This window comes from Dermochelys coriacea, chromosome 10 (genome assembly GCF_009764565.3).
Source record: "Dermochelys coriacea isolate rDerCor1 chromosome 10, rDerCor1.pri.v4, whole genome shotgun sequence".
Classification (NCBI taxonomy): Eukaryota; Metazoa; Chordata; order Testudines; family Dermochelyidae; genus Dermochelys; species Dermochelys coriacea.
Genome location: NC_050077.1, coordinates 60,149,540 through 60,163,997, shown reverse-complemented (window position 1 = coordinate 60,163,997; position 14,458 = coordinate 60,149,540). Strand labels below are relative to the sequence as shown.

Here is a 14,458-nt window from a genome sequence, read left to right as displayed (position 1 = left end):
AATCACTTTCAAAGTAAAATTGAACTTGTTAGACATTGCTTAGCACCTTTGACTGTATCATTTTAAAAAAAATTCAGATGAGGGAATCTCAGATAGCTACTGCAGGTGATATGTAATTGGATTTGTTTCATATATACAATGTGTGAGCAATTTATCTGTCAATTAAATCCTTTAATTCCTAATAATTTCCTTTAAGGAAATGTACATTCAGTATTGGTTTAAAGTCTAAATTGTAGTATGCTACACGGCCATGTACCCTGTAGTATTTAAAATAGTGTAATGGCCTTTGATAAATCAAAACTATGATAAAGTGCTAAGATTCTGGAGCAACATATTTAAATGTCATTTTCAATCGATTGATTTTGTGCTTGTCACTTTCTGCGATAAGAGCCATTAAATCTGGTACTGTTTTAATTCCTATAGTAATGAGAGTTTAAATATGAAACAGATGTTTCACATTTAGTAATGATTTTGTATCTCTTCCTACCTACCTAAAAGTATTTGAATATGTGTTTTAAGTGGAAGGAGAATGTTAAAATATCCAAGATAAGAAAGGTCCTTTTTGACTCCAAAGCTAATATACTGTTATTTAGTTGGATTAACATGTGATATGTCATCTACTTTAAACAGATATGGAAAATTTTCATACTCTGTATGTGAGTATAAATTAGAGGAATAACGTTCCCCCTTATATTTTACTCTGCTATAGAGATAAGATTCAATGAATCAGTTCACATACTTTTACTCCTAATTTTGTATGTAAAACATCTAGACTGATTACATACCCCTTCTTTGAATGTGAGCCTAGTAGGTGAACATTAACATGAATCTGCTTTCTTTCCTGTGCTCTGATTCCTTTGGAAAGAGATGCTTAAATCTCAAAAGGGAATTTCGTAATTTAAATTTTTAAAATAAATTCTTTGGACTAAACCATCATTTTAAGACAACAGCATGTTCGATTTTTAAATTAATATTTTCTACAATGATGCTGAATAAGTAACCTAAAACACCACATTAAACCCCTGCTGTGGCAAGTATGTATGCTAGCATGGACCCCTGCAGAGTCTGTTGACTTCAACAGAGTTCCCTGTGTACCTAGAGATCCAGGATAGTGGATCTACTTGCTGGATCAGGGCCTAAATTAATACATTCATTGTAAGTTTAGCCAAAATTAGGTGACTTTTCTCCCTGCAAAATAAAAAGCAAAAAGAATTCCCCATTCCTTGATTAAGGATATGGAAAGGAAAGCAGCAATCCTAACAAACTGCTGCAAATATTGTCTTATAATTTTAATAAGCTTTAAGCTCATATCGAAATCCAGAGAGAAAAAAAAAGAGAATCCTCTTACTTTGTCTGCAAGGAACTGTTTGTGACGCTCTTCAATAAGTTTTTCCACTGCCTTTCTGTGCTCAAGCTGTTTCATTCTTCGTTTCTGAGCATTCATCTGTTCAATGTGATCATCCTCTGCAAACTTGGCTAACATCTTCTGTCTGAAGGTCTCTTCTTCTTCTTGCAAAGCCTGTAGTACTATCTTCTTGAAGGCTAATTGTGCTTCATATGTTTGCCTTAACTCTAGACGCTGCCTAATTCTCTTCTCCATTTCTGCCTATAGAGAAAAGCCAACAAAATGCTAATACACGGCGAACACTGTGCACCATATCTACCCATACTCACATCCTTGTATCCTTGCATCCAGTTAAATACCATCAACCAGTCTATGCTTAAGCCCATAAGGAGGGTCTCAGATAAATATCTGAATTGAAATAAATAGTATATTACGGGGGACCTACAAGATTCTCCCATCCTTCAAAAAGATTTTTACACTAGGATTTGCACTTGTTTATTGGGGCTGTCATTCCTAAAACCAGCAAAGATGGTATTAGGGAAAAAGTGTATAGTGTAACTATACAGTGCAGGATAAGTGCCATAAAATGCTGACCCTTGTAATGCCTTCTCATTTAGCTACAGTAAACATCACTTAATGGAGGATCAAGCAAAGAAGTTGATATATTTTGCTATTTTGTCATGTGACATTTTAAAAACAACATCTGGGATAATCTTCTCTGGAACAATCTTTTGGATTATTTATTGTAACTGTGGTCTTCCAGAATAAATAAGTGCACTTCAAAATTATATAGAAGTGGTAGACATTTCATAGTCAAGACTGCAATGGTATTTCTATTATAATTCCAGTATTGTCATATGCCCTCTCTAAATCCACAAAAGAATCTAAAACTGGTATGTTAGGTCTGGGGCAAATGTAAAATTTTTCTACAAAATCTGAAGTGAACGGAACAAGCGACTCCTGAATGGCATCCTAAAAAAATTTATGTTAAGAACTCAAAATCTGATTTTTTTTTTTTTGGCACCACCATGTAGCCAAAAAAAAAAAAAAAAAAAACAAGCTAGAAGCATGCACCAGACTCATCAATTTGTGATCTAGGGCACAAGTGCGAAGTCTAGTTGATTAAACTTGAATTTTCAAGTTATTGACATTTCAAAGTGAATGGATCATTAGCTCCAACAAACTGTCATAAGAATGTCTGAGACCTAAACTTTTAAAAAAATAGTCTCCAGCTCTCTTCCATGCAAAAGTAAACCTCAAAATGTAACCAATTGCCAAAGAGAATTGTCAATGGCAAAAAGATTCTTTCTCCCGCCCCCCCGAACTGAAGTCAGTTGAACAAGCTGTTCGTAAGTTAAGAACACATTTTTAAAAAAGGCAATGGCCACCAGTTACAAACTAACTCCCCACCCCCGATCCTAGTTTGATAATGGAAGGGGATACAATTTAAATTAAGTTTATCCAATGCATCTCACCCTAATTCCCCAATTTTTCAACTAACAGGATGCTTGTTGGGGTACCTCAGAAAATCACAACGGACTCATTGAAGTCCCTCACAATCACCCCAAACTACCAACAGTCTCAGAGTTAGCAGATTCAAACAAGCTTAAATAGAAAGAGGAGTACTTGCTTTTTACTTATACAGACTAACACAGCTACCACGCTGAAGCTTAAATAGGGATGTCAGCCCATGAACAATTCTAAAGGGGGATTGTTGAGGGAGAATTATACTAGGCGGATGGTGGGAGGGTGGTAGTTGGCCCCAGAAGAGCATTCTAAGACTCTCAGGGAGAGATAAAGAGACCTGCTCACAAGTTTCCTAGGGTATGTCTACACTGTAGCTGGGAGTGAGTCCTCCAGCCCAAGCCAGCATGAATCTCTTTACCCAGGCTGGGAGGCTCACTCCCAGCTGAGTGCAGACATGCCTCTGGAGAGCTCTCGGGGTATCACCAAGATGGAGCATTACTCCAGGCATTTCCCAAGGTCTACAGGGAGTGATCCTACAGAAGCATTGCAGGAAAGGAAAAAAGGAATGCCCCGAGATGTACTGCCTTCCACATCCATCTTACTCTCCCCATTATCCCCTGCACCTCCATTTCCACAGCAGTGGAATTCTCTTCCTGTGCATATCAAGAGGGGAGCAAGAGTGAGGCTCCATTTCTGCAGACTTCAAAGTCAGCTCACCCTTCTGCTCTCCCCAGTGTCACATTAGGACTATATCAAATATTAATACATGTTCAGACAAATAACTTCTAAGTTGATGTTAAGACTGGGAGTATGTATCAATAGCTTAAGGATAAAATCCTTACAAGAGCACTGAACAAATAAACCATTAAAAAGTCAAGAAATTCAACATTATAATTAAAGACAAAAGACACTTAAAACCCTTGAAAGTATGGAAATTCATATTAAAGGTAGCCAAACTGCTTTAAGTACTTGTTACCATCTTAAACTTGGAACCCAACTTTCAAATGCAATAAGCATAAACCTATATATAAGTCTTGTTGTTTGCAAGATAGCAGCTGCCAAAATCATGTCAGAACTGATGGTGTAGAAAAATGCAAGATGGTAATCAGAACATTTTTAAGTTTGATATTTTACAAATACTAGAGCTACCACTTTGATGGATGCTGTTCAAATTCTTTCAGGATCAAACTTTTCTAAGCACTGGTCCTGCACCAGTGATCAAAAGGAGTAAAACAACCTAAATTACAGAGTTGGCTAACTGAGTTTAGCTAGTGCTGTAAATACTTTGCAAGATACTTCATTATAGTATATACACTACTAAATATTCTTTTCTGTACGTCTTTGAGACTATGCCCCACTATGTCTCTGAATCTTCTGCAAGTATGGCAACATCATTATCTTTTGCCTCCTATCCACACAGGTTTATCTGTGCCTGAACTATTAAGGTAACACAAAACACCACTTAAAGGAGCCCACTGCATGAAGGGCCAAATTCTCACATTAGATACTTGTGCCAGCTCCCACTGGAACTCTTCAGTGGAAGACGCATATCTAACAAGAAAATTTGGTCCTGGGAAAAATATTATACTTTATACTTATTGCTTTAACCACTTACAAACACCTACCATCTCCCTTTTTCTATCTGCCTCAGCTTGTTCCTCAAGATATAGCTCTTGTCGCACTTGTTCCAGATCTTCACGCTCCTGTTGCTCTCTTTCCAGATTCTGCGCAATCTATTAAAACATGAGTAAGAAACATTTTTAAATGACATATCAGACATTTTATAAGATTTCAAAGGTTTTAGTTGCTATTCTAATACCATGTTCTGGAGCTTTTGTTTTCTTTCCTCACTCGCTTGAGCTTTAGCCATCCGATCTTCTTCTCTTTGCTGCTGCATGTTGGCAAACTCTATGATTTTCCTATTTTCTGCTTCCATTTCTTCACGCTTCTTTCTCCTCCAAATAGCCTGTTCTTTTTTAAATTCTTCTATGTATCTCCGAGTTGCTTTCATTTTCTCTAACTTGAGTTGTCTTTCCCTATATGAAGTATAAAAATGTAAATACCTGAATAATTCTTCTAAAAATTATACCTTGATTTTTATTATTAATATGATGTCACTCCTTGTAAATAACATATCCCCTTAGGGAAAGAAAAATAGGTGCCTAGTGTCCCAAAGACCCTCCCAATTGCCTATTATTGTACTCCATCTAAAAGAAGATCCTACGCCATAAATATCTTTCTTCGGGTGGTTTAAGGCTATAAATAGCTACTCTACAGAACTTAGCACTGTGCCCAGGCATATGCCAACAGAGAGCAGGTCATGTGGCACAGTTTAATATCACTGGCTGAGCTCTATTTTGGAGTTGTAAGCTCCAGGAGACATACTTTAAGAGCAAAAATGTTTCATACAGCAGAAACTCAATTGTCTTCCTGATTAACTTAAATCAGCCACCCAGAATAAAACCTCCTTCCCCTAGCCATTCCCAAGAACCAAGCTGCCACATACAATAGTCTGGCTGGATAGAGGTGTCTGTGTCAGGCAGGCATGTGCGACCATGAAAGGTTGAAATCTGTGTTATGTAGCCATTTCTGGGGTAAAGAAAATCAAGGAAGTACTCCTTGAAATAAGCTGCAGACTTCACAACTGGTCAGCAACAGCACAACCTGACCTGGATGACAAAAGTACTTATGCCCAAATCAGGAAAAACACATGCTTCAATCCATTCCTATTCAGGAAAATACTTAAGGATGTGCTTAATTTAAAGCATGTGCTTAAGCACCTTTCCTGAATAAGGATGCTTTCCTGAATTGGGGCCACATTTTGTGAAATAAACATACACAAATTGGTTCATCTTATATGTGATCACATGAACTTTTCTGCTAAAAAATACAAAACCAAAAACAACTAACATTTGGTCTTCCTCATAGATCTTCCTTACGATTTCATCAATCATGAGTTTTTCTTTTAGGAACTCCTCATAAGCATCCTGCTTCTTTTTTTCTTGTTCCTCAAGCTGTTTCTCCAGTTCTTGCTGATAAAGTATTTTCTCCTTATTTCGCCTCAGTTCTGCAGAACTCTCTTCCATTATCACCCTTTCCTGCTCTTCCTTCATCTTTTGTGATATTTCAGCATCACGTTTCTGTTGTTAAAAACATAGTAAGATTTTTCCCTCCTCTCTTTTGAGTATAATCTGGAATGAAAAACTATAAAGTATATACAAGCAATCTTATAGCATCTTATTGTACCACAAAAATGAAGTGAACATTTTCATCCTGAAAGATGACCTACAAACATAATTACCAATGTGTGTCGAATTAACAGGTAAGGTATGAGCACATACTACCCCAGCACCTAAAAGAAGATACGTATGTAACGCTATGCAGAACGCCTTTCACAGCCTAGCTATTGATGAATTCTGAAAGGTCACTGGAATATGGTGGCTTAGCTCTGCAGACCATCTTTAATAAAAATGTTTTCTTTCTAGCAAAATACATCAAAAGAAAAAGGTACTAATTTAGAATGATGACATAATCAAAGTTGCCTACCTGTTTGTCAGCTTTATCACACACATAAACAGCATCCACAATTGTTTTCTGAAATTCTTTAAATATACATTTAATAGCAATAAAATTTCCACCAGTGTATTTCTAAAATCACCACACTAACCACGCACTGTAAAAATGCACTGTTGCTGTTTGCTATAGCTTAATTCTGGGAAGGTATCATATTGCAAAAGAAAAGATTCTGTTAAACATTTAAAATAATTTGATATTATATTTCACCATTCAATTTAATTAACTATTGCTCTGATTGTTGCTATAAACTAAGCTTCTTTGCTATGGTCAAATACTATCAACTAATTAGCTTTCATAACAAAATAAGATCTACAACAAATTATTAGACCCTTAACTCTAATGACATTTGAGATAAATCAGCTTCACAATTAGGCTAACTTTAAGGGAGACACTTTCAGCATAGTTGCTTATTTTCAGCTGTTGCTGAGAATGAGGAGGATGAACCTGCTCCAACTTAAGTGAAAGACAAAACAGTCTGATTTCAATGACAGCTGGATCAGTCTCTTACTTTCCATGTACCACAATGATTATTCAGCCTATTAACCCAATTTTGAATTTGTACACAGTAGTAAATACAAGCCTGCATATTTGACTTGCTGGCTAATTAGCAGCGATGAAAAATAGGAATGAAGACTTATCATATACAAAAAGGTTTAAATTCTAGTTGTTACAGTAACTAGTCTAGAAATCAAAATAACTCCTGTCATTATGTAAAAATAAACAAATCTTTTAGTCATTAGTGTTTATGCTATCAAAAGTCAACAGCATAGTTCCTACCAAAGGGCTCTCTTCCAGTCATCTCTAATTCACATCATGACTTCTGACCCAGGGAGTCTCTGTAAGCCTTCTGGGCTGCACACTCATGGAAGCAATACTCTTTTTAAGGCATAGAATCATCATACCAAACCATCAGAAAATGCCACATAATGTCAAAGTTGGCATTACATCTGGGCTGCTCTTCTTCACACAGAGACATACTTTCATAAGGGAATCAGGCTCTTGGGAATAACATAAGGAAATATACTTAACAAGCTAAGTGTGTTCCCTTATATTCTAGCATGGGGTGGGTGAATCAGCCAGGATATTTTAACTGACAATTTTAATGGAGAAGACAGACTGAGGGAATTTCCTGCATTTGTGTAACAGATGGCAGAAGTGCCCCCCAACCCTTCCTCATTTCTAGCCACTAGGATGGGGGAGGTACTGCTCAATCCTGGCAGGTAATTCAATCTCTTCCCCACAATGTCACAATATTTCCTCACCCAACAAGGCTAGCAATTAAGTTACTGACTGGAATAACTCCAGCAGGGTGGAAATAAATAGAAAATTTGATTGAAGATATGGAGTTGGAGTGTGCAGGCAATGTGGACTGAGTTAAATCCCAATACACTACTGCCAGCCCAGAGCTGCTCTACAACCCCCAGGAGATACAAGAATTTGCAGATTGTCCTGATGCAGAGCACTGTGTCACCTGAATACATCCACAAGCAAAGAGCCAACAGCTCAGGCTGCAAAGAGGCAAAAAAGCTTTGTAAGACTTGAATTCAGGAAAGTGTCCCTATTCACAAGTGCACTTAAACACATACTTATGTCCCATTGACTTTAGGGGAACTTACGTAAGTGCTTTAAAAAGTGCCTTTCCTGAATTACACACTTAATCACACACTTAAGCCTATGAGTTTTCTAAGACACTTGAACATACAATTCCTCTTTACTAGAATTCAATTAGTTTTCTTCAGGAAATCATTTCACATTTTTATTATAATAGACCAAAAGTCTTTAATACTATTCTATTTTTCTTCTAGGATCTGAGGTTATTTAACACAATAAATGGACCTTTGTTTAGTGAAAGTCAGAAAAACAAATTACCATTTTCTCATATCTTATAGCTTCTTTTTCAGCAATCTGGACAGCCCTTTCCTTATTCATATAAGCAGATTTCAGTTTCTTCTCTAATTCTCGAAGTTCAAGACTGCAAAAACAATTTTTTTTTGTCAATGAGAATGAAAAAAATTGAAGTTAATTGAGTTGCAGGAATGTAAACTGTGCAAAAAATTTGGCTCATTACATAATACTTAAATAGAGGCCAGATCAACAGTGTTGGAGAGCTGAGATGATATAGCACTGGACATGAAGTCAGAAATGGACCAGCAGCTGAACTCAAATTAAAACTGAAATATAGGTATAGAATGATTTTGAGATAAAACTAAATTGAGAACTGTACATTTTTTTTCAATATTTATGACAACCTACAACAGTTTGCAGATGGTGAGCTACTAAAGCAACTGCTGCTTCACTTTATTATTGCTGTTTCCACATTATTTAACTGTACTAAGTGTCAAATATTAAAGGATATCAGCATTAATTAAGAACCAACTAAGAAATGTAAAAAGAAATCATGCAGTTGGGCACCTGTTTAGATGTGCATGATAGTTTACAAATATTTAGTTAAAATTAGAAAAAATAATTAAAATAGGTATGTTTCACATGTAAAAAGAATAGTACAGAAAGAGAATGTCTAAGAAACATAGGCAAGATAGAAAAGAAGATGAGAGTTGATGAGAAATACTTTAAGACTTTTCCAGAAAAGAGAAGAAGCCTATGCTAGATGGTGGAATGAAAAGGAAAGAAGAGAGACAAAAGATCCGTGTGGAGGATTTTTAAAAATGGGGGAAATCCTGCTCCCATCTAAGTCAATGGCAAAATTTCCACTGACTTCAGATGGACCAGGATTTCACTCATGGAATGTTTCAGAGTAGCAGCCGTGTTAGTCTGTATTCACAAAAAGAAAAGGAGTACTTGTGGCACCTTAGAGACTAACAAATTTATTAGAGCATAAGCTTTCGTGAGCTACAGCTCACTTCATCGGATGCACTCATGGAATGCAAATTTAAAGTGAAGCTTGAAATGAAGACAAATTATTTGAGGATGGAGTTATGATTTTTTGTACATACTGGAGTTCGGAGAGATAGGATTTGAAGAGCCATAGAGATAAGCGATACCACAGTCACACAAGACAGATGGAAAGCATGAGGAGCTGGTATCAATGGTCTTTTGTTTACCGCAAAGTTATAAAAGGCTATTCCAAAACCTTTTTCATAGAGGCCAACTTGAAGCTAGAGTGATCACTGACAGAACAATCACTAAGCTTCTTTCCCTAACTAATATACAGTATTCAAGGATTAACCAGGATTCCTACTTATCTTGACTTTAAATTGCTGCTTAAACTGGTAGTATCTTTTTAATTCTATCTGATCTCCCCAATGTCAATGTCATTTAATAATCTACTGACATGATATCCACTTGCTACATTGTATTTTGTAACTAGCAAAATGTAAAAATTTACAAAAATTTAGCAGCTGTAAAAATCATTAATGCTCTGTCCTCCTCATTGAAATGGCTAGCCATTGTTCCTCATCATAATTCTGTAGGCTAGAAATGAGCTGGTGAACACAGAAGATGGTGCATGCTTGGACTATTATTGGAGATATGTAATTCAAGCATTGCACTACATGACCAGCTGCCACTTTTGAAACTGGGAAATTGTACTAATGCTTAAAAAAACCCAACAAGCTCTGGTATTCCATGTCATTCTGTCTTTAATTTTATCAAGCATACCCCCCCAAAAAAGAAAAACCACTTTTCTTGGACAAGGTTTTGTGAAAGGTATCATTGAATTAGAGGGAAAGTATTCGTTCAGTAAGGTTTGAACTGATTCTTATTTTAACCATATTAACATTCTTAAGCACATGAGTAATTAAAAATCATTTAAATATTGTGTTTCTAAAACTAATGTGGCTATTCCATTTTAAAAGGAAACTTATCCCTCTGTTAAAGGAGTAGAAAAACTAAACTAATTTTAACGGACAAATTCTTCCCCTAGTGCAACTCTTATTGACGTCAGTGCTTATTTGTATACTCATGTCTGAAGGCAAAATTTGGCCCTAAAAATCTTCAGTTTCTAACAAATCAGGATATTTAAAAAATATCTTTCTTACTAACTTTTTAAAAATTGATGTTAATATGATTTAAAATCTGTGCTTTAAATTTATAAAAAATCGGCACTGCTGAAACCACACACAGAATTTTGTCTAGTCTGTTAACACCAATAGTATGTTAATAAGGAGTTAATGTTACAGTCAGGGCTTGCAATTTTCCATGATTCCATAGCTGTAACAGAGCATGACAGATTTCAGGACTGATCATGGGAAAACATTGAAAACTGTCAGTTGTCAAACGTCTTCCCACACTCCACTTGCCTCTTTCTTTGAGTGGGGGGAGCAATTAACTTTAAAAAGATTTTTAAAATGGGCCAAAGAGTAGCAACCGTGAAAGAGTCAGAAAAAATAGACAAGAGAGAGTGAGAGGGAAAGAAATAGAAACTTTATTCAAATTGACCAGAATTGTAAATAATGAAAGTCTGTCACTCTGCTATCCTGACTGACTTCTCATTCAAGATTAGATTTAAACTCCTTGCCTGCTAGACTCCACCAAATTCTATCTTGCCTCCATCTCGTCTCTTGCCACTGTGTTGCTTGGGATCTCTGAGTCTCTAATTCTGCTTCCTTCTTTGTCCTCTTTGTGTCCTCCCCACACACAACTGTTTTCTCTCCCTTCCACCTGTGTCTGAAATGTCCTCCCCAATTTTGTATGCTTTGCAATCTTCCTATTCTTTTAATCCCTCCTCAAAACCCACCTCCTTTCCACAATTTCTCCAATAATGAACCACCTTCCCACACTAATCTAACATACATACATTAGTCTTAAAAAAAAAGAAGGAACCAGGCATCATGTCCCTTTCAAAAACTAACAAAAATTTACATAATCTTAGGGCACGTCTTCACTGGAAGCGTCACAAGTGCTGCCAGGGCAGTGCTTTAACATGGCTTGTGTAGTCATGGCACAGCACTCAGAGAGAGCTCTCCCAAGCGCTCTAAAAAGCCCACCTCCAAGAAGATGCACTATTTACACTGGCAAATTCAGTGCTGAAACTTGCAGCGCTCGGGAGGGAGGGGGTGCTGTTTTTTCACACCTCTGGGCTAGAAGTTTGCAGAGCTGTAAGGTGCCCGTGTAGACAAGCCCTTAGTTTATTTAAACTTCCATTCCTTGCCTGAGGGCACCTCTAACTGCATCCTATCCTGTGGCATCTGAATTAGGGCTCAACCCCAGCTGTAAAACAAAACAAAATAATAAATGAAAATTATTCCATTACTTCAATATAAATATGTTTTGAAATACAATTTTCAAAATTCAGCATGAATTAGTTTTACAGTACTGGAATATTATTTATGAATTAAAAATGAGATTACTGTATCTGTTCTATGTTTAAAAATACCTGTTCTCTCTTATTTGCTGCCTCATTTTTTCATCTTTAAGTTTTTCATAGTTTAATCTTGCCAACTCAGTTGCCAGTCTTTCTTCCTGCTCCAGCTGCAGCTCTTTCAGTTTTTTGTTTTCTTCTGCCTGATCAGAGCAAATAATTTCTGTAACAGTTTCCCCCGCAGACATTTCATACACTCATTCTCTTAAACAGTTTGATAATAAGAATATTCAATTATAAAAGTCAATTAAAAAACAAGATTTGGAAAGGACATAAATGCTCACACTTTGGAGCATAAACCAACCTCTAAGTGTTGAGGCTGGGAGAAAACTTTCCCTTGGGACAAGTTACACCATAACTGCCTCCTTGCAGGGTTTCTTCCTCTGAAATAACTAGGGCTGGAAAATGTCTGGGACAGGATGATGGATCATGGTTTGATCCACCACAGCAATTTGCATCAAGCTGTACTTGTTTTTCAATTAACAAACCATGTTCTTTCCCTATGTGCTGTTACTGTGCTAGAATGTGATCCATACGAATTTAAATATAATGCATGTTATAAAGCATGGCATGGGTGCATTAACATATATTGAGGATGAGGGACATGCCATAAAACCTATAGTAACATTCAGTAGATTACTGTTTTGAAGGTGGGCAGTGCAAACATAATAGAAATTTCTTATAAATATGGGACAGGTAAGGAATAAAGCCAATTAATCTGGACATTTGGAAAAGAAAGAAACATTTGAAAATGGAATAGTTTACTTTCCTGGGGATCTATCATTGCAATTACTCTGGAACAGATTAAATAATGCTTCTGATCACATAATCTATTACAGTTAAACATGATACATTGTGTTAATGTACAACTGTAAATATATACATACACACGCTTTGGATGGCTATAGTGTACAATATTTATTTATAATGTACAGCTTTAAAGAATACATTTCTCTAGACTAAATGCTATGCTCATATATACATCTTTTGTCTTCACTGAACAAAATTACACTATGATATTCATATAGCCTGTTATTTTGTCCATGTTACCATTTTGAAACTCTTACTTATAAATGCAATGAAAACTATAAGAAGCCCTGCAAATTACTCACTCTGCTATGTTGCCTGTAAGTTTAGCTAAATAATAGTAGGTTTGGAAACATTTAGACATTGATTATTTTACGCACATCTTTTATCCTTCACTCCAACCCTTTATATGTTGCATGTCATCTTAGGCTGTGAATTTTCCCAAGCCAGAACTGTATCTTCATATGTGTATGTGTGAACAGTAACTAGCACGTGATAGACACCAGCGGAACACAAATAAGTACTCACTTTTTGAATAGCTTCCTCCATCTGCCTTTCATACTCTTCATCTTTCAGCAATCTTGTGAGTCGCTTCTGATCAACCCGTTCCTCAGCTTCCAACATCCCCTCCAATTGCCTGATTCTCTCCACCTTTTTTTCATGTGCCAATTGGAGGAGATCTTTGCGATAGGACTCCCTCATCTTCTTCTGATTCAGCTGGGCAGCATTCAGCTGGGGAGGCCTCCTCATCGACTCCTGCGTGGGGAAAAAAGGAAGATTTTGTAACGGAGCAGAGGCACAACGCTGTAGGGATGCTCAAAGGGACAGGAATTGAGCCAAGGGCGCCCTCTGGAGATTCATGACAGAATAATCCACGTTCAAATTCTCCTTCACTTACCGCACACTCCGATTTATCACAATATTTATAACGACACCTAATTACCTCAAATGCCATCGCCAGGAGTGAATGAGGTAGGACCAGGCAACGCACACAATGCAGCCGGTATGAGGCGGCAGCCTTCCGCCCATCCCGCTCGGCCCAGGGCCTCGCCGCTCTCCCCTCCCATCCCGCTCGCCCCAGGGCCTCGCCGCTCCTCCACACGGGTCGCTGCAAACTCACCATCCTCCCACTGTCAAAGAGACCGCCCGGCGAGGAGCAACCGCTAACGAACTTTAGCGCCCTACGGCCTGGAGCCCGGGTCGGCCTCTCCCCTCCCCCAAACCTGTAGCGCCCGCGCGCCGTTTGGGAACCGAAACCGTTGCCCTGGTAACAAGCGACGGCTCCAGCTTCCGGGCCGGCGCAGGCGCCACCTGTTCGAAATCCGCGCTCCGATTGGACAAGCGGGCGGCCCAACGCCGCTCAGCCTTCCAGAGACAGAATGCGCTGTCGCTAAGCGACAGCGCACTTTCCGGCCTTGGCCATCGGGCAATAGGATCGTCCAGAGCACGCGACCTCGCCAGCGCCACAGATCTCTACAGCGACGCGCCGGAGCCTGATCCCCACTGCACAGGCCGCTACAGAAAACGCGGGAAGGGCTGACCACAGAGCCTAGCCGAGTCGGGCCTTGATGAAGCCTCTAGGCCTGGCCGCACTACAAATACCGAATAGAAAATGGGGGCTGGTCCCGCCAGGGCGGCCGTAGGAGCGGGGCCTTGTCCCAGGTCCTCCTGCAGACAGGTGGGGCGGAGTGTTGCTGTGGGAAAGAAGAAAAGGAGTACGTGTGGCACCTTAGAGACTAACAAATTTGTTAGTCTCTAAGGTGCCACACGTACTCCTTTTCTTTTTGCGAATACAGACTAACACGGCTGCTACTCTGAAACCTGTGGGAAAGAAGAAGCCATTCGGGGTCCTCGACCAGTGGTGCACAAACTGGGGGGGGAGGGCGTGAAGAAACTTCAACCTTTTAAAAAACAAACGTACCCATAAAAGAGCAGGCCTGTTT

The 14,458-nt window shown here is 38.3% G+C and overlaps 1 protein-coding gene across 4 annotated transcripts in view; it reads right to left on the bottom strand.

The window, feature by feature from the left end:
- MNS1 (meiosis specific nuclear structural 1) overlaps positions 1-14,458 on the bottom strand; it is a 31,396-nt gene that overhangs the window by 4,759 nt on the left and 12,179 nt on the right. Inside the window, exons 1-8 of one of the 4 annotated variants that reach the window (XM_038420105.2) lie at positions 13,459-13,930; positions 13,044-13,271; positions 11,724-11,851; positions 8,258-8,360; positions 5,723-5,952; positions 4,632-4,848; positions 4,438-4,545; positions 1,349-1,606 (exon numbers count right to left, since the gene is read on the bottom strand). In XM_038420105.2, coding sequence (XP_038276033.2) covers positions 1,349-1,606; positions 4,438-4,545; positions 4,632-4,848; positions 5,723-5,952; positions 8,258-8,360; positions 11,724-11,851; positions 13,044-13,271; positions 13,459-13,638 — 1,452 coding nt within the window. In that variant the 5' untranslated portion in view covers positions 13,639-13,930. Of the gene's footprint in view, positions 1-1,348; positions 1,607-4,437; positions 4,546-4,631; positions 4,849-5,722; positions 5,953-8,257; positions 8,361-11,723; positions 11,852-13,043; positions 13,272-13,458; positions 13,931-14,458 lie in introns of those variants that run through there. The other 3 variants (XM_038420106.2, XM_043494500.1, XM_043494501.1) reach the window with 3 other exon arrangements.